At 40.5% G+C, this 23,359-nt stretch overlaps 1 protein-coding gene across 1 annotated transcript in view; it reads right to left on the bottom strand.

The window, feature by feature from the left end:
• NSMCE2 (non-SMC element 2, MMS21 homolog (S. cerevisiae)) overlaps positions 1-23,359 on the bottom strand; it is a 130,594-nt gene that overhangs the window by 69,158 nt on the left and 38,077 nt on the right. The window contains exon 3 of the mRNA XM_009881011.1: positions 2,614-2,767. Coding sequence (XP_009879313.1) covers positions 2,614-2,767 — 154 coding nt within the window. The remainder of the gene's footprint in view (positions 1-2,613; positions 2,768-23,359) is intronic.

Raw genomic sequence — 23,359 nt, 5'->3', positions numbered from 1 at the left:
GGTGTGCTACAATGTAAATCACCAGTTTTTTGAAACTAGTAGATGTCTTCTACAGATTTTATGAATCTTCAGTCCAGCTGGTATTGCAACCCAGGAATTCCTGCCTCTGAGCCCACTCCTTCTCTACAGTAACACTACTTTCTACGTGGTACTTCTATGTGCGGTATTTTAGATAGTATTGTCAGTGCTCAATTATACATCTCAGCATAGTAATTTACTATGTAGAGTCCGACAATGAGAAGAGGCTTTTTGTACCAGATGGATTACATGTGTCAGTTTAGCCTCTCACAAAGATGTTAAAACCAGAGGCGCTGATTCTGTAAGAATGTGGGTATCTGCCATTTTTAAGCTTGTGAGTAAATTTGTGATACTCAGTTCTGTGGGTGTTTTTAAAGGCTAGCTTTGAGTGAGAAAACCACAAAAAAGGAGAGAGGGAGGGTAAGGGTAATGGCAAGAAGATCACATAACTACAATAAATAGAGAAACTGGACAGTCTTAATGCTCCCGGTCACTGTGTCATATAGAAACAAATTTACATATGTGAATATAAACAGACTCCACTGATCTTCAGTCACCCATTATTACTCAAGAATTTCTGGGAGCTCTCCTGGTAAAAGAGCCTTTTGAAGAGGAAAGTAAAGTAGGAAAGTGTCTTTACGGTGGATCAATGGATTATTCAGGCAGAAGAGACAACACTAATGCAAGTTTAAGGCAGCAGAATTGTGCTTGCTTTGAAAGATTTAACTTTGAATTTTCCACCTCTTTTCTATCTGCAGACCTGAGGTGGCGTTTAGTTATCCATTCCAAAAGAAGGCGGGCTGAACCAGGCTGTTTATTTGAATGCACGATCATTATACTGCATCCAAGACTGTGCAAGCTAACTAACGATTTTCCCTACAACCTTTTAAATTGCATTATATGCTGCAATAGGAGCAAATGTGATGGATTTACCACATCAAAAAACATCATGTATTCTACAAAACCCAAGCTGACCCATCTGATCAATAGTCCATGAACTGAAGACAGCAGTCCATCCAACATCATCGTACATTTTGCTTTGGGCACAGTCTGACCTCTAAGCACAACCAAAACAAACGTCCAAGTGGCTCATAAGACAAATCCGGATTTCAGGCAGTAGTAGCAGAATGATGTCCTCGCATTTGTTTTCTTTTTTTTTTCATAAAGAACAACTCTTATTATGCTCATTTAATTTGGGTTTTTTTTTCAACGGGTCTGCCAGTTAGAACTCAGCCCCATAGCCTGAGCCGAATGTATTACTAGGGCATACACCCCTTCCTCAGGCAATTACAGCATGGAAAGTAAATCCAAAGCCAGTTATCAAGATTTTATCTTCTCAGTTACAAACACCTGGAAATTGGGAATTACAACATAATTGGTGGGGCAGTAATAATTTTATGGTTATGTAGCGAGTAAAAATTACACTGTTTTGTGGTCTGCAACTTAGTATTTTCATTCTTAGAGTAGTGCCAAGAGCCTATTAAACTCAGAGATCAGTGCTAATACTTAAATCCAAAGTCTTAAAAACCATAAAGATGGGAAACAAATATATTAAGCCCTCAAGCTCTAATCCTAGGGAGTCTTGAGATATCAGATCTAAAATTCACCTTGTCAGGCATGTGCTCACACTTCATAAATCTCTATAGGGAAGTAATCCAAAGTCCAGTGAAGTCAGCGGGAAAATTCTTTCCGCTAGTTTCAGCGGGTTTTGGATAGGGCTCCAAAAAAACAAAACTCAAGGAGAGCTACAGGAGAGCATCCAGCATATCATTTTCAAATGGTATAAATCATTAATCTATGACTCCTGAAGTTCCTGAGATACCAGTTTATGTTGAAATCAAAATGTAGGGTGGGAGGGAATAGGTACAGGGGTCAAGGGACAGCAAGCAGCATAATATGATTTCAAAACATAATCACGATTGGGGAAGAACAGCACAAATAGTGTTAGAGCCCATGAACTTTCCCGGCAACAGTAATCAGAGTGATATTTTAATGGCTGCTATATGTGCAGAGCAATAAAAGCACACAATTTTGTTGTGTTGCATAAATGCTAGAACTGTTCCCTCTCCAACTTTTCTAGTAATTGATATATCACGTGAATGAAGAAAAAACTATTTTAATAAGTTGCAGTGTTACATGGTGCGTGCATAGAAGCTGTAAACCTGAGAACACACACAGTAAGCATTTTCCAACAATATAGTTCTACGATTAAAGCAAAGGTCTTCTTAGAGTTGCAACACATCCTAAGTTGTGAAACAGGAGCAATTTGTTTAAGTGACAAATGAAAACAGCTTACCTAATCCTTTCAGAAGATCCTATCAATTAAGAAAAAAAATGAAAAAGCCCACCTTACAAAAAAAAGATGTGAAGCGAGATTTCAATGATATTTGCATTCAAACATGGCAGGAACTGTGTGAGTCTAAATAAAACTACCAAAGTAATTACACTGCCTTCTTTTCTACACAGATATCAATTTAAATAAGTTTTTAAATAATACTCACCTCAGTTTGAGCCATAATTGTCAGTTCTATATTTTAGGGCAGTTAGTCACCATTTAACATACAAAGAATCTATTTTTTTAAAAATAAGACTTACATTGTTTTCTCATCTCTTTAACTTGATCCTTAAAATATATATATTTTTCATTCTTTTGCAAATCTGAGTCTGTGTTCTTGCTCTCCAGTGCAGTAAACTTTTCGTTTACTAAACATTTTAGATCTGGTATATTTTCTGGTTTTTCTCGTTTTATCTGTAAGGAATAAGAAATAGAATCTTATTTATTATGACATATTTTAACACAAAGAAAAAGAAGTCAAGCAAAAATTCGTAAGCATAATCTCAGCTTCTTTTAACTCCAGTTGGGTTTCCCGCTCTGAAACCATAGCCTCCAGGTTGTTATTTATTTCAGCAAAAGTAACTATAAGATCTGGCGTTTCAGTGTCATTTAACTCAGTTGCTGTATAGAGGGTGTTTCTCACACTGACAATAGGGAAAACTGAACCTCTGCAGTCAAATTTACTTCCGTGAGTGGTAAAGGTCAACACGTTAACAGCAGCCAGCATAACACTGAACGTGAATGAAACCAAAGAATACGACACTGTCCAAAAAGTGAGAAGATGACTGAAAAATAGAAATTACTTTTTTAAGAGTTTTCTAACACCCTCCACTCCCTCACCATTTTTGAATCAGCTTTACAAAACCTTATAATCTATATGCATGATTAGTGTGATAACAGCAGCAAAAGCAGTACAGATAGCTAACATAAAAGGAAACCACCTCAATTTATTTGTGCTGTGTGAACAAGAAGCATTACGCCGTAGACGCAGGCAAAAACACAGTTTCTTGAAAATCACTTGCTTACAGTAATTGCATCTGGAATGATCTGAAGAATAAATGACTAGAAATAAAAGGGAAGTCATCACATAGGCAATATTAAGATACTCCAAGAATGCAAAAAGCACTTTGGAAACCCCCCCAAAAAATAATTAAGAGTTTTCCCTCCTGTTTCTCAAGCCAACATTAAATTCTAAGGAACTGTACATTTGACAGATCTTCATAAGGACTTGCTTACAAGTGGTGGGGACTGTGCTATGCAACGATGATCAGCAACAGCACAAACTCCAAAAGAAGCATTTTCTGAACCAGACAAAGGCTATTTCTATGCCAAACATAGGCAAAATACGGAAATCTGAAAAAAAAAAAAAGTAACATTTCTGCTGAGCCACTCTTCCCCTACAGCACACATTAAACTCTGCCCCTCACCAGACCACCATACTATTCATAGTGAAAGACAGAAAAAGAGCCTACTGAGAAAAAAATGGTCCACTTCATCAAATCACTTACAGGTTCCAGAGTTTACAGAGACCTTGGAAATCCTACAAAATATATTTTATTTCAGGAGCCAAAGAAATAATAAATGTTCATGGACTTTGCAGATATATAGAATGCTACATAGCCAAGAAAACTTTACTTTCCTTTTAATCAAAGCAAAGCAATCCATAGAACTATTATTCCTTCCAAAAGTAAAGCCAGTTTGGCACTTTTACGTTAGGTAGATGCGAGTTGTGGCAAGAAAAAAAAAATATGAAAAAAACACGCATTGCCAGATGATAGAATGCAGTTTTCAAAGGCACTTGGTGGAGAGAAAAGATCACCTACCACAACACTCAACAGCGAACAGGAAAGACTCGGGAATACTTTGGTACCAAAGGAGCACAGTGACTATGAAAGACCAACAGCATGTTATCACAGATGCTCAGGCTGCTGCATAAAGCCAAGCAGTAGCGTACAGTCCTCATCCTATGAAACTTGACAAAAGGAGAGAAGGAAAACAGAACACCCTGTGCCTGGGGCAATGGGGGCAATCGTACACACTCAAATGAATTGTCTGTGTCAGCATCACAGCGAACTGCTGCGAAAGAAGGCCCATCACAATCAAACCCAACATTGTTCAGTCCTCGGCTGGAGAAGAAACTTGGCCATCAGGTGTATGCAAGCACAAGAAAGTAGTTACTAAATCAAAATACATTTACAATCCAGTACATTATAAAATAATGATTCAATTTGGACAACTTGTAGTGCAAACATACTCCTTTCTGCAACAACTCCACTAGGCTATTTTTAGACATTCTTTCTTTAACACAAAAATAATGTACAAACGCAGGACCACATTCACAAGCATAGCCCAAATAACAACCCTTCACTAAGACCTGTCTTCATCACAAATGAGACCACTATGGCCAGACACCGTATAAAACATCAAGCTGTGTATACCCAAAAAACCCAAGGGCTTCTAAGCTGTTGATACACAAAGAGTAATAGAAATTATGTGGACATTCATTACAGACATCCATCTGTAGCAAAGACAACATCAATAATCTTTTCCTCTCCACAGGGCCTATGTTACACATTGAGATAGTAACATCAGGCTCTTTCTGTCTTTTTCTTGACTCATGGAAGATTCGCGTACAGAAATTAACCAAAGTAGCATCTTCAATCATACCCTCAGAGTGAGAGGTGAAGAGAAGGGCACAGTCAATGTTAGCTCAAACAGTGGCGCTCTCAACTCCAACTTCCAGAGCTAAAGAACTCTACACATGTGAGCAGGAACGGTAACTTATACTGTTATGTTAGCAAAAAGGACAGATGTTTGAGAAGCTGCATTATATGCACATGAATAAGCTTTGCCCCCACCACTGTGGAGCTACAAAAATTTGCATGTAGACTGGACTGACCTCAAGAGAACAATTATACAAAACTCTCCCTTCGCTATGGAACTATCACACAGCTCGCTGCCATATACCTAACAAAGTAAGAGCTAGCATGCTATTTGCTAAAAGCAACATGAACAATTCCACCAGTTATCAAGAACAAAGTCTTTCACACCAGCTATTTTCCCAATAGCAATACATTAAGTTGTGAGGATAACACAGCAATGCAGTACAGACAAGATAGGCTCAGACAACCATCTAATATAGAAACCTAAAGAGTCAGATGAGAGAGATGCTCAAAGAATGCTCTTTCCTGTAGTTTAACTTCTTTCACGCTTACAATTTAAATTCAGTTTCTGTTCACCTCCAGATGATTGCTTTCATTAAAATGATTAGTAGAGACACCATTCCTGACCACGCTCAACACTACCATCACGTATGCTATTACCGAAATGCCAGGTAGACCTTCTGGAAGGTCAACACATCACAGGTGAATAATAAGGCATGTCCACCCACTGTAATAACAAGTAAATACATTTGCTGTGCACAAGCAATTTCTCTTTGGTGCTGCATATCCTATTCCATGAAGAGGGTTGAGAATGGTCTAACCCAACATCATAAATGACAACAAATGAAAGAAAATGTGACATCAGTCCTAGTTCCTCACAGTGGGACAGGATTGCAACATCTTATACACTGCATCAGCACAACACCCTTACAGGTGCATTACAGTTTTCTTTAGCTCTCACCACCCACTCCTACTCTACAGATCCATGATGGACGCAGCGATGATGAGATCAGCACAACAAAATGTGTGAGGGCAATACAAACATAGGATGTGGCTAAGGGACAGGGCAAGCTTACCAATATTCAGGGCAACAAGTTGGGCTCATACTTCTTTTTGGTCTCAGCAGCGTGTCAGATAAATGCTTACTGGCAAACCTGAAGCCACTGGTATGTTCTGTTTGTCAGTAGAAGTTACTTCACATGGGAACCATGAAAGCCATGTTAAGCAAACAACTGTTCGTTCAGTAGCACTGTCAGCCAAAACCAGCATGCGAAGTAACACCTTCCAGTCATTAGTCAATCCATTGAGAGTTACATTGATTTTGAAATGGGGTGGAGGCATACACACCCTACAAAGCATCCTGGAAATGACATATTACTATGAACTGGGAGTGTTCAGGACATATGGTGAAAAGAAGTATCAGTCACAACAGCTTGTTTACAGCAATAGAAAAAGCAAAAGCATCTGCTGTGACAGTCCCATAGCAGCAAAGAACCACAAGCGTATTTCCATGGGAGGTCAGCAACAAGAAGGAGAAGGGACATACGTGATAATTAATGATACTCCATACATGATCGACCAGTAGTGCTGACAGGAAAACATGTTTAGAAACACTAAAAAAATTCTTGTTTAGAAACAGGTAGCTGTGGTTTACCTATCAAAAAATACATTTGCTCACGGCAACACACCACCTCACCTGGTCACAGCTGGTATGTGCAAAGAGGTTACTAGGTTTGATGGGCAATGCTTATGAAACGAGGCAGTTCATGACAGGCCTTTGACTTCTGCCAATACCTATCTATAAGGCTGAGCCTTCCTTTTGTGGATTCTTTCACTGGGACCGTGTGTATTCTATGCACCGACTGTTAGACTTTGCCTCCGAAAATCAGGCTTTTTGAAAGGCCACCTTGCACAGCCAAAGATAACTGTAAACTCAGGGTATTCTAAGGGGCAGTCTGGGGAATTTTTATCTCATCAATCCATTAGCATAACCACCAAATGAGAAATAAATTATTCTGTTCCAGACCAATCCCAGAACCAGTGAGGTGAAAGGTACAATTGACTAAAATTGGACCAACTTGCGGCATTAGTCTACATACAGTAAGGGATCAGTGTCTAAAAAGGCACTAATTAGCACAATTCTGCATGCAGCACTGCAGCATTCAGTAATTTGTCCTTCCCAATATTACATCCCAAAACACTTCACAAACATTAAAGAATTTAGCCTCCAACTCCCATTGTGACATATGTACCATCAACTGTTTTTTACAAGTGGGGAGACTGTGGCATGAAGAGACGAATAACTTGGCCAAAGGTTGCACAAGGCGACGGTGGCAGAACCAAGAATAAATAAATCCCAGTTCTGTGCTTTGAGCACAAAGCCATCCTTTTACCTTCTCCTTTAGCTGAGGGAAAGCTCAAATTAACATGTGCATTTGGTTCACTTTCTACAAAGAGGCCTGAAACAGCTTGTGGCTGCTTGGAAAACTTTGCGATAAAAAAGCGGCATTCAGTGTACCACAAAAATTCTCCACTGGACTTTGCATTGCAGTGGTTCAGCATGTGACACTCCATAGTTATTTTTTAGCCTTTTCTTTTTTCTCTCTCTAGCACAGCAGTCCTTTAGCCGCATGTTTTTAATCCTGTCGCTGTTCCTAGGTACCCTTTCTCAGGGCTACTGTTTATGTCCCTTGGTTTTGGGGAGTTGCCAATGACATCCATTTTATTTCTCAGAAATTTCTTGCCACACCTGAACCACATTGAGGTTTCCTCAAACCAGTGATGTAATCTGCAAAAGAATTATCTTTCCAAAGAATTCAGAATTCTCACCTTAATCATTCAAGCCACGGATTATTTGTTCCCTCTAATTTAATCCCTACAAAATACCGACTTCTAAAGTTTAATTTATGGATACTATTGACACTTGGTATTTGTGAGGCAAAGAAACATTCCTGGTTGCTAATGACCTTTTTCATGACCAAGTCAGCTGACATGGCAGAATTTCTTCATTTTCCAGATTCTTTGTTGTTTCATTTATGAAAGGGAGGGTGATTAGTCACTCAGTGCTGAGAAGCTCAGAGGTATGTAGTTACCTAGATATTTATATCCTTTTGGGACAACCCGAAAAAGGATACACTGACATCTCAAGCTAACTCTAAACTCGTAGTAGTTTAGACTGTATTTACACTACAGCCACGTGCCTGTGCATATGCTTACGGAACACTGACAGCAGCTGCACCTTTTGAAGAAAAACTTAATATCTTAAAGCTCCCATTGGGACAGAATTTCTTCTCTTTGTGAATTTGATATTGTAAAGAAACACAGTCAAGATTTTTCAGACAGACAACTTCAGGTACTTCAGGACTTGGGGTGACCAGCCTAAGACATCCTACAAAGACCTAGTTTTCAGAACCTGGGTATCTCACACTTTCTGAATTGACATCTCTTTAAAATGTCTGACCCAGACACGGACATATCTGAAACTGCTTATTTCAGAGAACGAACGCCAAGAATTGGCTGGCTATAGCAATAAGTATGGAGACTGTCAAAACGGCCTCTCTGAGCATCTCCATCAGATAAAAATAACAATTCTTCCTTTACTGTAATCTGCAATGCAACAAAATCAACCAAAAATGCATGTCACATTTCTTTCTTGTTTAACGATTCTGACGTCCTATTATTTCATACTTACCTCACTAAATAATTTATTATTACAAATATGCAGCCTTTCAACGCACACATTTATTTTACCTCAGGGTTAAGTCAAAGTTTGCTGCGATTATTTATTGTAACCAATTTTTTTTCACTGAGAGGGAAAATAACATGGGAGCTAAGTAAATTTGTGGGTTGAGTCACCCATACACTTTGTGAATCATGTGAGAACCAACTCAAAGTGAGTCACCACTGTAACTGGATCAGGCTGCAAAATTTCAGCTTAACCTAAACAGTCATTTATTATTCTTCAATGGCTGGATGCAAACCCTTAGCGAATATCAAATCATTTGTTGATGCACAAATAAAACACGGCTCTTGGAAACATCTGCAAGGGCAGACAAAAAGGATATCATCATTCAGCAGCAGGAGCTGCACGAGTTTGAACACGGCTCTGCTGCAGTCAGAATTGCCGAAGGGCGCACATCTGATTCGGGAGACTCAACACCTCCATACATCATGGCTGCAGGGCCGGGACTCCGGTTGAGCAACACCTTCGCAGACAATTGTGAAATGCCAAGAGAGACATATTTATGAGGGCTGACCCATACTTATGACACATACTGCCTATTAAACCGGGCCAGCACAACAGAAAATGACTGTCAGCACGTTTCAAATATGCCCAAACTCTGCCAGAGTAACAGTCTGAAGGTGAGGCAGGGTTGCCATGGCTCAAAAGCAGCATGTCAACACTGTGGTTGTAGCTAAGGTGTCCCTCACAATTAAACTGTTAGTACCTTCCGCTGTTTCTTTCCCTGCTTTGAAGGCAGCTGGAGACGTTTAACCTTTATAAAGAAAATAAGCACAGAGGGGCACACGCTGCTTCCATGTATACTGGGGCATATCCAAACTAACTCCTCGCAAGTCATGGCACATCAGATTCATTTTGGGAAGGCTAGAAATGGACTTTGGCCCACGATGTTTGCTCTCCTTCTCCTCTTTAGAAAGGAACTGTGTATACAGAGTGGGATTAAAGTAAATGAGCGCCAAGGGAAGAAACAAAATTTTCTGGGTGCAAATGCAAAGTTTACAGCCTGAACAGCATTTCTTGGGGTTCCCATCTGTTAGGTGCTTCACCTCAGGTAGAATGCTTTATCTGCACGTGGTTTAACAGAAAAAAACCCTGCTCTTTGTATTTTCCCCAGTTACCCACTATGGGAGAGACAAGACTGCAAACATCTTTTTGTTTCTCCCCAAGACCCCTTGTGCACTGCTTTTCAAAGTGCAAAGGGGTAAAAAGAAGCAACAAAAGGGGATCCTATTGAAATACCAGTATTGAAATTACTTGCTACCAATAGTGTAAAACTGGCTCATAAAGATAGCGATAAATGTGAGCATTAAAGCTGAGGTTTTCCCAAGTGAATAAAGTTAATGGATATTCAGCTTCTTAATCCCTTCAGCATTTCTGAAAGCCCAACTGCCTGTGGTTTGCAGTGAGGGTTGGTCTGAATTTCTTAATGATTTCAACCAAATAGAAGTCTGTCTTCATCTTATTTCTCTGTAGTTTTTCAATATATGAAGTATGAATACAACAAAGCAAAAAGTTCCACAGTATTTAGGAGACATTTATGAAAACACCTAAAAAATAGGGTTCAAGACACAATGGAGGAGCAAGTTCATAAATTTACTAATCCCTTCTTTTTTAACTACTTTAAAGTTCTGCCACAAATATAGTTTATATGCAAGCTAATTTTGGTGCACTAGAGATACACAGCATCTTGTTCTATGTAGTTTTGCCTGAGCACAGATATATTATACATATTGCCTATAACAGCAAAAATAACTATTCTTATAAAAACGTTGCTTTGTTTTAACAGCATGTTAGAAACTGTGAGGCAGATGGTGCATCTGTTTTAGCAAGGTTGATTCAGCAAATGCATCAGGCTGTTGAACCAGTTTACCAAGCTGCTGATTAATTCACATATTTAGAAAATACATTAACATGGATATTAGAGCTTTTTTTTTTTTTTTAAATATCCCACTCAAACTGATGGGAATTTAGACACTGATTCCAGTGGGAGCAGAAGAAGGCCCTAAGGTGATTTCAGATTAACAACCTGTTTACTCTTGTATGGCTCTGCTTGGTTGACCGAGATCACTAAACCCCATGTTTTCCATAGTGTGTAAATGAAGGGCTAAATCCTAAACCAAGTACAATTCAGTGTTATCTTCACCAGCACCTACCAAACACCGTTGATTTATACCGGCTGTGAAGCTGATCCTTGTTCAAATACAAAGTGTGACTTATCCTTTGGAGACTGCTTACAGTATGCATTGTTAAAATCAGGCGATTTTCCAAAGGGATGTTTTCCATATTCCTTGGGTATACCTCCAGTGAAAGTCAAGCAGACTTTTTCAATTTTTACTCCTCTCTTTTTTTTTTTTCATTCATCTGATGAAATTCTTGTCCCCCAAAAGTTGTTTAGCACTGACAGCATTTCTTCTTCATACTCTCCAAAACAGCAATGTGAGTCATGTTGGCATTTTTCATTAAGACTAAATGTAACATTTAAACTTTTGGGAAACAGCAATAAGATTTCTAAGTACAAATTCATGCTTTATTTGAATTGACATTAGTTGAAAAACATATACCCTGGCTGACACTTACAGCCTAGACTCACTGAATTAATATATCTGTATTAATATATGGACCAAGAGGGCAATAATTCCATCATAGTCAGCCCCACCTTTAACAGAGAACACTGAATTCAGTGATGGAGCAGAGTTGCACTAACCAGGAAAAAAAAAAAAAAAAGGAGTGCAACTGCAGTATGTCTGCCAAATTTCCTTATAAGCAAGGGAGGACCTACCTACCTTACACCGCAGTGGGTGCAAAACACCTCACCTGGATGACGGTCCCAGTCTGTGCCCTGTGGCAGAACTGCCTTTTACTTTGCACTTTACTGCAAATGCCTTAGAGACAGTCTCTCCCTTGAGCCTTTCCACATATCACATTCTTCAATCATTATTAGTGATGGCTGCTTATCCAGCTTCCTATTGGGACAGCCCTCAATAGAGTTATTAGCCACTAAATCCCAGGTCTTACTTCCATTCTTATCCTTCTTGATTTACCAGTTGTGGCTGACGGCTTCCCTTGTCTTGGCAAACACCACGTGCTTTTGCAAGTGATTATGCTCTGTTAGGTTGCATAGGACACTGGAATGCTAACATACCCTTCTTGCTCTATAGGTGTCCCAGGATATCTCAGTTCCCCAGTTTTCATAGGCTCCCTGCAAGCATTGTATCGTCTGACAGAGAAGGATACTTTCAACTGCAATTCTTTTCCTCTTCTTTGCTCATAGGTCCCATCTTTGTTATTAACACAGTTTCAGCAAAGCCTCAGAAACAGAACTATATCAGAAAACTAGCACTTAAGGGGCCTTTCTTCCTAGTATGCTAAATGAAGCTGCTTACATGTTCCTCTATAGCCCCCAGTTTTTGCAAAGAAAACACGCACTGTGTAACAGCCTGGATTAATCTTGTATGCATTACCCCCCCTGCACATCCTTCCCACCAACTTTCCAAAATACTTGGAGTCTATCCACACCTTTCCTGTTATCTATCAGAGTACTAAGAGGCTGGTTCTTGCCAGTAGATAACTGATAATGCCAGTCCTTGTCACTCTACCTGTTTGTTTTTCAAAACAAGCGCCTTCACACTTGCTCTCTCCTGGTCCTCCTGCTGTGGACAAGCTCCTCATAAACATTTGGGAATAAATCTTTTAAATACTTCTTCAAAATCCCCGTTTAAAAACATCTTCCTTTATTACGATGCCCGCAAACCCCTTCACAACTGTCTGACTGTTTCTGTGCTAGGACAGCCGCGTATCCTGCACAACTGAGCCCAAGTTCCTGATTCCAGAGCATCCCTTCCTACGCAGAGCTTTGCAGAACTGGACCCTGAGAAATCTGATGAAACCTGAAAAGCTTTTTTATTATAGGTCATGACACGGACTTCCACATCTCAGCTCAAAACCAACTTGCTTTGTACTCTCCACATGAAAGGAAACCTGAAAAATTGTGAACAATATATAATAAGCTGTAATTAAACACAATATTAGCAATAGTAGTATCTAACTGTAAGGTGGATACTGGATGCAATCTGACAGCTGACCGTAAAATAGAAAACACAGAAGAAGAGCTTTTAAAAATTCAGAGGCTTTTGTTTTGCCTCTTGCAATTTATATGCCTTTTTAAAAATCTAGACATAAATTATCAAACAAGGTTTAAAATTATGACTAAAAATTAAATCATATTCTGACTCTGCAGCCAGTATAGATTCCTCCATTATACATAAGCCTTTGATTTTACGCGTTGTTCAAACTAATTAAAATTCAACTTTAATTTAAAACAGTTTTTAAATAGTTCATAGTTAAAATAACAATTTGTGTAAATGAGACTGGTGTGTGACAGCAGTATTAACTTACTCATGTCTGAAAAATGTGACAGCAAGGTGAGAAAAAGCAGGGTAAAAATAAGAGTTCACAGCTGCAGCTGTAAGGCTGAAGGAGACAGTTCTACCTGAGAGTTTGTCAGCATGGCAATAGGCAAAAAAGGAGTACAAAACAGAAGAACTCCTAAATGGGGGTACTCCTCACATATACTGATGAAATACTGTTTGTAAAAGCAAAATAAATTTAAGAGCCCAGTCTCAAATTTAAATATACTTTTCTTAATATCGCCCCAGCTGACAAGAAAAGGTTATGGAGCAGAAATCTTCTCTCGACAAGAGCTTACTCACACAGGAAGTCAAACTCGTATGAGTTTGGCTGTAATACTGAAAAAACTCGATATTTTTTTGATTATCAGAACCATTTCCATTACGCTGACTGACGAGCCCAGAAATGTGATGTTGTCCACGGCTAGAAACTGTCACTTACCGTAAGAATTAAAAGCATAAAAAAGAAGTCATTGCCTTCTAAACTTATCACTCTATGCATGCAAGTATTTCCTTTCTGTTATTTTCAAACTCAATAGATACATTTTTTTTCTTGTTACTTAGTTTCTGCAACGCTATCAAATTTGTCTCTCCAAATTCTTTGAGGCTGCTAGCACAAACCCTGTGCCCGCCAAGTCTCCTGATCACACCTCCCCTCCCCTGCCATTCCAACTTCTCCCTGCATCTTCCTGAATTTACAGTCCTAGCTCTTATATTTAGTATTGATTTTGAACTTGTCCTTCCTCTTTCTCATGTTACTTTGCTTTCCCTTTTTTAGCTTCTTTTGAAGCTCATCTCATCACCATTCATCACAATTTTTCAGTACCGCACTTCCCTTCTTAGAACTCTATCAATCTCGGTTTTCCTTCATTTCTATGACTCATTCGCTGTATATCACATGCTAAACTGATTCCTCTCTTATTACTAGCCCTAATTATGGGATGCCTCCATTATTCCTTTTATATATTACATTCTCACCAAACACCAGCTCCTGAGTCACTGGCAAAGGATTTAGGGAGCAGACGGCGCGAGTGGCTGCCTCCCCTCCATGTATAGGTCATCGGTCTCGCAGGAACGGAGCAGGTTTCGCTGACCTCTTCACGGGCTGTTGTATGCAGTACGTTGTCATGGTTTAGGCCAAACTGACCACTGCGGATGTGGCGCACCCCAGATGGGACTGACAGATGCTCCCCCACCACTACCACCTCTTCAAAGAGAGAGTTAGAGGCGGGAAAAAGCGCCTTAAGAATTTAGAAGGAACTAAACTACTTTAATGAAGTATTAATAACAAAAAAAAAAAAGAAAATAATGAAATATATACAAAGCCGTATCAAGCTCCCGAGATGACAATCACGTCACCGGCTGGCACTGGGGAAGTCCCAGACTGGACTCAGTGATGGACAGGAACTGGCTTCCGGATCTGCATTCAGGATCAGGATCAAAGGCAGACGAACAGAGAGAGTCCTCCTCAGACGTTGGCCCTTGAAGAAAGAGGGCTGACCCTTTGATCCCTCAGCTTTTATACTGAGCATGAGGCAGATGGGATGGAATACCCTGTTGGGCAGTTTTGGGTCACCGCTCCTGTCCGCTCCTCCCCACAGGTGGGACCCCTCTACGCTTTTCCTCTTCTGACCCTCCAACGGGGCAAATAACAAAGTGAGCTGCCCTTGGGTGTTACAGCAATTAGTATAAGCAAGAGCCTCTCTGCATACCATTCCTTGGCATCAGCTATAAACATAGGTCTTATCACTCTGAGAGCGAACAGTGTCTGCACAATATGCTGTTAATTGCAGCACTTAGAAGAGGCCCAGATAAGAAGTAAAGTTAGAATTGTTCCTGGTTTACCTCGAACCAGGACATTCATACTCTCCCAACTGTACCCACTGGTACCTCAGAATATTTTGTCCTGAGAGTGCGACTGCTGCGCGCTTTCCTCAACTGTCAGTGACCTCCTTAAGTCACCCCCCTACAAAGTGAAAATACACCATCCAAATTGGAACAATATAACTCATCAGAAGTACCTAACCTTATAATTGCATCTCACACTTCAACAGGGATCTTCTCTATGAGTACATGTCACAGCGAAATACTTAATTTTGACCTGACACTACTCTGTAGTTATTTACAATCAGATGAAATATCACCCCCTTCTCAGCCGATCACTTGCTATTTTGGGCAGTTCCTGTAGATTAACTTGACATTTCAAACTATTATCAGTCCTCATCACAATTGCTCCCCTTTGTTTTGGCCTTCTGCCATGCAATATACAGTCACATGATAATATTTCTTGCTTCATGAGTTTCTCTTCTCCACCAACCACACCAGCACGTTCTCTTGTCCAAGGGACTTCACTTTTGACAGTAGACACAGCTCATCCCTATAAAATATAGGGCAGTTGATATCTGCCCTTGTTTCTCAGGTTTATGACAGACTCCTGCGACGAGCAATGAGGAATCTCATCTTGTTATATAAAATATTACATGCAAAAGAAGCCAAGAACAGGACAAACAACTCCCTGAGGAAGTTGCGGATTACAATCAGTAAACACACGGATCATTAACTGGTCAACCATTTCATTGTTGGCATGACAGAGAGAATGAGACATGCCTGCTGCAAAGCTGGGTAACAAAACTAGGAAAAAAAAGAACACCCAACTCACTGGCAGAAGAAAAAACCTCTTCTGCAGAGTCACTAACTCAAAACGGAATAATTAAAACTCCCACTTCAGAAGCGAGCGCTTTGAAGTGGAACTGCAGATCTCTATTTGCATATTAGGAACGCTTGTGTCGATTTCCATGCTCCATCTGGGCAAGAGATTGCGGATGAGGATGACGAGGCTCTGAATTAGGACAAATCAAATGGATGTGGACTCATGAAATCCTGTAGAGATAATTATGAGTCTCTCAAGATGATGTAATTAGTATATTAGCATGGTTTCCTCCTTTAGCAATAACTACATTTTAACAATATGTAATGTCTTTATGTCTGCTCTTTAATATGGCAGCCCTGCTAAAAGTCCTTTGCACCCTTCTGTTTGGTCTGTCTGTTTGGTCTGTGGCAGCATTGCTACTTCGTGGCAGACAACTAGAGGCAAAAAAAGCCTAAGTTGTAGCAAAGATGCAAATTGCAGCACTTTAGATTTAGACATCCTGCTACCTAATGCAATCCCCTCCTTAAATTAGGACTTTTTATCAAACGGGTGGAGAAAGCTAAGAGTCAAAACCCAGAAATGACAAAAGCCAGCTATGGAAGCAAAGACTGTCTAAGTGCCCTATTCCTCTAATGGCAGTGGGTGCCTCCACCACAAACCCTTTCTTGAGTCAGTTGCTTAAGCCAAGCAAATCCTCCCTCATAAGCAATGATGAGAGAAATCCACATACTATCAGATTTAATATCTCAGTGGTTGAAACAGTCATCAGTAAGGTGAGTGACCCGTTTTCAAATCTCTGCTCATCCCATATTAGCTGTCCTAGCCCATAGGCTATTGGGTATTCAGGGGTAAGACATCTCGATCTCTCCTGTTTGAAGTTGTTCCACTTTGTATAACTAATTAAAAGATAATTGGAGCAAGTACTTGAACCTGACTCTCCCACATCCCAGGTTATTGCCTAACCATTCAGCTGCGGATTCAGTCTCTCATTTTATTTCTGCAAGGTTCTTAAATCATGTAGGCACTTTTGAAAATCCTATTCTCCGTATTTTACATACAAATATTCACAGAGCAGAAAGTCATATTCATTTCAGAATAACCACTACAAATATCTCCCATTCTTCCCATATATAGTACCAGCTCCCCTGCTCAATGGTGAAAGCTAGGCATTTTGTTTGGGGTTTTGTTTGTTTGTTGGGGAGGGGGTGTGGGGTGTGTCTTTTTCAAGCCCTTTCTCACAATACAACCCATTTGTGCAAGTACAAAACCAACTTTTTCTGTGGTTCTTAGTTTCGATTCCTTGCTTGGAGAAGGCAACGAGAAGCCTCAAACAGTATTCATAGACAGCAGAATAAAGGGATATTGGTCATTCACAATGGTTGATGATCATTCTTTGAATTCTAAAAACACGATATGGGCTTCAGAAAGTACATGATGTGATGAACAGCTCTCTGCCCTAAAGAGCTTGCAAAGTAAATGATGGACCTGGCACACAAGCAAAGACGCAATATAAACCACACATCGGGAGAAACACAGATTACAAATCCAGGATAATGAAGCACAAGTGAAAGCTTGTAAGGTATTTCAAAATAAGGGCAGCCTGGTATAACAGGCATTTGTTCAAGGACTATAAGGGCATCGTGAGCTGATAAAAGAAAGATAACAGACTAGGGAAGAAGTAGTTCAAGAGTAATACACATGACAGAGTAATTCAAGAAAGGCTGTTCAACTGGTCTACACAAGCAATAAATGTTTACATTTATTTTACAGTTATCCCAGTATAAAACTTGCAGATCCCTTTATTTCATTTCAGCTGACATGCCCTATATGAGAATTTAACAAAATAAAACAAAACAAAAATAAAAAACAAAACAAAAACCCCCAAACAAACAAACAAAAAACCCCAACCAAAAACACACAAGAAAAGCAAAAAAAACCCAAACCCACTCATCCCAGAGCAAGAATGCAGGGAGCACTGATATAACTATTTTAGTTCTGTCACTGGCAGAACCTTTCCCATAAACAAAGCCTTGCTTTCAAAATGTGAAGTAACTACAGTTTGAGGAGAGATGAGGGAAAAGTTTAGAAATGTTGGGTGAACAGTGGCTTAGGAAAAATTAAGAGTCCAACAACAGTATTGTGAAATGTTAAACGCAACAACATTACACAGCAAGCAGGGGAAGGTCTGATTCAAAAAACCAAAATTTTGGCTGTGCGAAACCCCACTGGCTCATTTATGGTTTCCAGAAATGTTTTTGTGATAGAGCATTCTGTTAGTCTTCAGCTTACAGGAGTTCTTCCCCGTAGCAGAGGCTCATGGTGACATAATACAAACACAAACCAATCCCCAGAACAAAAGGTTAAAGTCTTTTACAATATTTAATTTCTGTAGAGATTTAAACATTTAAATATGTCATTACAAAGCAAAATGACTCAGAATAGATGTAATTCAGATATACCAAAATGCATTAGTCATTCAATAAAACAGGCACTGAGGATTTACTAAAAATACTTTGCAGAAAAAAATAACAACATCTATTTACTTTACTGAATGGTTGTTGTGGAAAACACATAAAACCAAAGCTTGCATAAATCTTGCACCTTAATTTGCCTACCCCGAAACTAGGACTGCTAGTCCCAGTCCTAAAGCAGCATGGCTAACTCACATCCAGTTTCTGAGCCTTGTTTTGACCAGCAGTGCAAGAGGAAGCAGTGTGTGATGTGATCACAAGGCAAGCAAACAGGGCAGGGAACTAATTAACGAAGCGGCGGTGTAAGGAGCTCCCTGCCAGGTGGGAGTCTCACTAGGGACAGAGTTAATTTGCATCAGTTTCCTACTCCTCTAGAGATGAGATGGTGTTCCTTAGGGAACACCAGCAAGAAGGAGCCCTGCCATCAGGACACAAAACCAGAAGACAAGCAGTTAATATGGCAGTTGGACGGCAGGGAGTGTGACAAAATCCCAGAGATGCCACCAACAGAAGCTGCTCCCAAAAGGTGGTAACACAGGACAGGCCACCGGTACAGCCATTCTGGTCCTTTGGCAACCTCAGCCTCCATGGAAGCGCTGAGGGTACATTCTGCTGTCCAGGGCTTGGACTGTTCAGGCGCCTGGTGCTCCTCCCTGGGGCAGGGAGCCGGGGAGGCGCGTTCTGATCCAGTCACTGCTGGGAGCAGTGCGGAGCTGCCAAGAGAGGTCAGCGGGCTTCAGCGCATCAGGGGTGCTGCACAGGAGACCGGTAGGATCTCTGAAGAAATCTCTCCAAGACACAAGATTACGCCCCACTGGGGTAAGAAGACAGATATGACTGAAGGACCAGGAAGAGGACACAAACTTGCAGAGGGTGGAAGCTGGAAGCCTGTGACTTCAGGTAACAGGAATAAAGCTGTTTGCTCCTCCACCTGTGCTGAGCTAACAGTTTCAGGAACAGTAGGGGTTGGTTTGGGAGAAAATTCTGAGTGGGTATCTCTGGTCTTTGGACTAGCACCAGTACTAGAGAAAGCATCGATGTTAGTGGCTGATGACGTTTCCCTATGTGAAACAGAAGAATCCACCCCTATTATCCAGGTGGGTCTGTTGCTTGCCCAGAATCTAGATCACTCACGTTGCAGAGAAATTGCCAAGACTCACACAGTCTTCCAAATTCTACCTCTTGCTGCTAATCCTTGTGAGACAGAAGTAATACAGCCAAGGGAAACTTTGAGCAGCTCAAATGGAACAGAGAGCTCAGAGCAAACATGAGAAAGCAGAAATCCCAGTGGTGCTCTCTTCAATCCTGCTAGTCAACGGAGAGGCCTGGCTAGCAGATGTGACCAGCACACTGGTCTGGTTGTACAGCTGCTGCCACCAGCAAGACTTTGGTTTCTTTGATTACAATGCCTCATTCAATGAAGAAGGACTGCTACGAAGATATGGAAGCCACCTGACAAACAGAAAAACATCTCTGTGAAGAGACTTACCAATCTAGCGAGGATGGCTTTAAACTGAATTCACTGAGGAATGGGTACATAGGCCCAGAGGTAAGGAGGAGAAAGGATGTGTAAGAAAAGGCCACGAGGGAAAGTTGCACATTTCTACTTGGAGGGAGGGCATGCAGAGCCTCACCTCAGGTGTCTGGATAGTAATGCACAGAGCTTGGCCAACAAACAAGAAGAACTGGAATTCTATGCACAGTCAGAGAGTTCTGATGTGATCAGCATCACAAAGATTAAATGGGATGGCATCTGTCACCAGAACAGTGTTGTGGAGGCTGTTCAAGGAGAACAAGCAATGAAGAAGAAGGGCAGCTGCACTCTCTTACAAAGCACCTCCTTCTCCATGCAGAGGACCAGTGTGAAACCAGCGACATATCTGACAGGAATCTTCTGGTCAAAAGCAAATGCCAAAGCAACGTCGGACACGCAGCAGTGGGGGACTGTTACACACCACCCGCCCAAGGTGACAAAGTGGATAAGGCTGTCTACAAACAACTACCAAAAGCAACCTGATTACCAGCCTTGGTCCTCATTAAGGATTTCAACCATGTGGGCACCGTGGCATCATGCAAGCAATCCAGGATATTTCTAGACTTCATTGGTGATAACTTGTTAATGCCAATGCTAGAGACCAAGCAAAGGTAATACTCTATGTGACCTCTGAGCACAAACAGGGAAGAACAAGTGGCAAATGTGGTCACAGATAGTAGCCTGGCAGCCGTGACCACAAGCTGACTGAATTCAGGATCCAGAAGAAGACTGGGAAGGTAAGCAGAAGAAGCAGGACTCAGGATTTTATCCAAGTGGACTTTGGGTTACTCAGGAAATGGCTCAGCAGAATCTCCCAGGAAGTTGATGCAAAAGATGCCTAGGATAGCTGGTAAATCTTTATAAAAAACTTATTGACAGCTCAGGAATAAATAATCCGGTTGTACAAGAAGACTGGAAATTTCAGTAGAAGACCCACTTGAGTAAGCAAGGAGCTGCTTAACGAACTGTAATGCAAAAAGACAGGAAACAAGACCAGGCAACAAAAAAGGAGTACAAAAGCACTACTTTGGCAACTAGGAACAAAATTGGGACAACCAAAGCACATTCAATATTAAAACAAATGAAGCGTATAAAGAGCAGCAAGCGAAAATTGTGTAAGTTCAGAGGAAAGGTGGGGATGTTACTGAATGGTGGAGACAACCTGGTGGTTGTTCAGATGGAAAAGGCTGAAGTACTCAATACATTGGTGCCTCAGTCTTCACAGGCAAAGATTACTCCTAGATTTCCAGGTGTATCAGGATGGTTTGGGAAGGAATAGGTTAGAGACAACAAGTTAGGAATGAGTTAGAGCAGCTGGATGTATTCAAATCTATGAGGACAGACAAAACTAATCTGAAAGTGCTGTAAGAGTTTGCTGATGTGACTCCAAGAGTCCTGTCTGTCATGTCCAAAAAAAGCATGATCATTGGGGCAGATCCCTGAAAACTCAAACAAGGCTAGTGCTATGCCTGTCTTTAAAAAAGCCAAGAGAAAAAGAACTCCAGCAACTCCAGGCCGGTTAGCCTCACCTCAGCCCCTGGAAAGATTACATACCACATCCTTTTGGAATCCACCTCCAAACATGCAGGGAACAAAAAGGTAATCAGCAACAATCAGCATGGACTTACAAAGGGCAGTTCATGCTTGATCAAACTGATTGCCTTATGTGATGAAATGACCTGAAATGTAGATGTGGGGAGAGTGGTGGATGTAATCAAATCTTCTGGTAGTTAGATTGAAAATTACCAGGACAGCTGGGCTGAGGGTAACACAGTAAATATTAGTTTGATATGCAATTGGTAGCCAGTACCAAGCAGTATTATAGTGGTGGACAGTAGGATTGGAAATGTTTCATATCCTCACCAACGACCTGGATGATGAAACACAATGCACTCTCAGCAATTTTCTAGACAATACTAACCTAGTGGCATTTGACACATCAAACAGTAGGGCTTTAATCAAGAAGAACCTTGACAAAATTCAGGACCGGATCAATAGAAAAGTCAAATTCAACAAGAAGAAAAGTTCTGCAGCTTTCCTAGGGACAGAGTAACCCCATCCATCAGCGCATGCCAGGAACTGACTGGTTTTATAGCAGTTCTGCTGAAAAGGACAGGGAAGTTACAGTAGATGCCAAGTGAAATGTGAGGAAATGTTCTCACTGCTAATAACGCAAATTGGATACTGGCTACATTAGGAGCAGTGTGGGCAGCAAGACAAAGGAAGTAATTCTCACCCTATATGAAGCATTGATTAGGTGATAGCTGAAATACTGCATCCAGTATCAGACTCCCCAGTTCAAGAGGTACGTGGAGAACCTGAATTCTGGGGAGGGGCCATGGGCTCCTGACTGACAGAAGTTGAAGCAGCAGGGCTCTTTTAGTCTGATAAAGAGGAGGCTAAGAGAGGCAAACAATACTTGAAGAAGAGTTACAAAAATGGTGGAGCCGAGCTTTCCTCAAGTAAACAAAAGCGCATGTAAAATCAAGATGTTTTCTGACAGTGATATCAACTTCGTGCTTTCTTTTTTAAAAAATAAGACATGCTTTGTTGTCTCTTATTCAGTATCTCCTGTAATAAGTAGCCCATAGTCACAACTTAGTTGACCATATATACAATCCCAATTGGACCACCTTTCTAGTTTATAACACTGTTGATGGGGATATAAAAGACATTTTTATGTTCACTGATCCAGGAACCTCAAGGACTGATCTTACAACTTTCAGATTCTGATCTATTAAAATAAGTAAAAAAACCTACACTGTACGTTACCTAACTGTTCAGGAAAACATTTATTCCCATTTGGTGTGGTTGAGATCAGAGCAGGTACTTAAGTTGGAATTTCATCAAATTTATAAGAAGGTGTCCCAACAGATACTCACCCAGAGCTGTCGTTCACCTCCTCCCATCAATATTACAAGCAAGATTTGTTATTTAGAACAAGTTACTAAGTTTTTCTTGCGCATTGAGGGAGAAAATTGGCTGCAAGACAAGGATCTAGCTGAAGATTCCTCCCTTCTTTGGTCCAAGTGGGTGTAGCTCTGCTAACTTCAAGCAGGATTTTATCTGCTGGTACCTAATTATTAAATGGTTTGTGTGGTTTTATATGATACAGATTTGAAGCGAGCTTTGAGATTAAGAATTTTTCAATTATGTAACAATGCCCAAAGCAGGAGCTCTTCATTTACTTATTTTTTAAATCATCAAATATAAGAGTAAGAACACAGAGATAAATTATTAGATGCCCTGAAGGCTTTCCAAATATTAAAATTATGGAGGCAAAAGGTAGCTTTTAGATAGAATTATGTTCCAAAATAGGTTTGAAACAGAGTGTACATGTTATTTGTCTAAAGCTACATAGTCAGTCAACATAAACTTCAGGATGCAGTAGTGCTTGTGGACTCTGTATTTTCTACGTAGTTTGTTTTCTGCTGCATAAAGATGTGAGTACCGCATCAGACCAAACATCCATCCAAAGTGTTCTCTTTTTTTAGCAGCGGCAGAAGCAAAAAGCTGGAGTAGGAGTATAACAAGAGCACC

The sequence above is a fragment of the Charadrius vociferus genome, unplaced genomic scaffold (genome assembly GCF_000708025.1).
Source record: "Charadrius vociferus isolate BGI_N301 unplaced genomic scaffold, ASM70802v2 scaffold2, whole genome shotgun sequence".
NCBI lineage: Eukaryota > Metazoa > Chordata > Aves > Charadriiformes > Charadriidae > Charadrius > Charadrius vociferus.
This window is presented reverse-complemented; position numbering and strand designations above follow the sequence as displayed.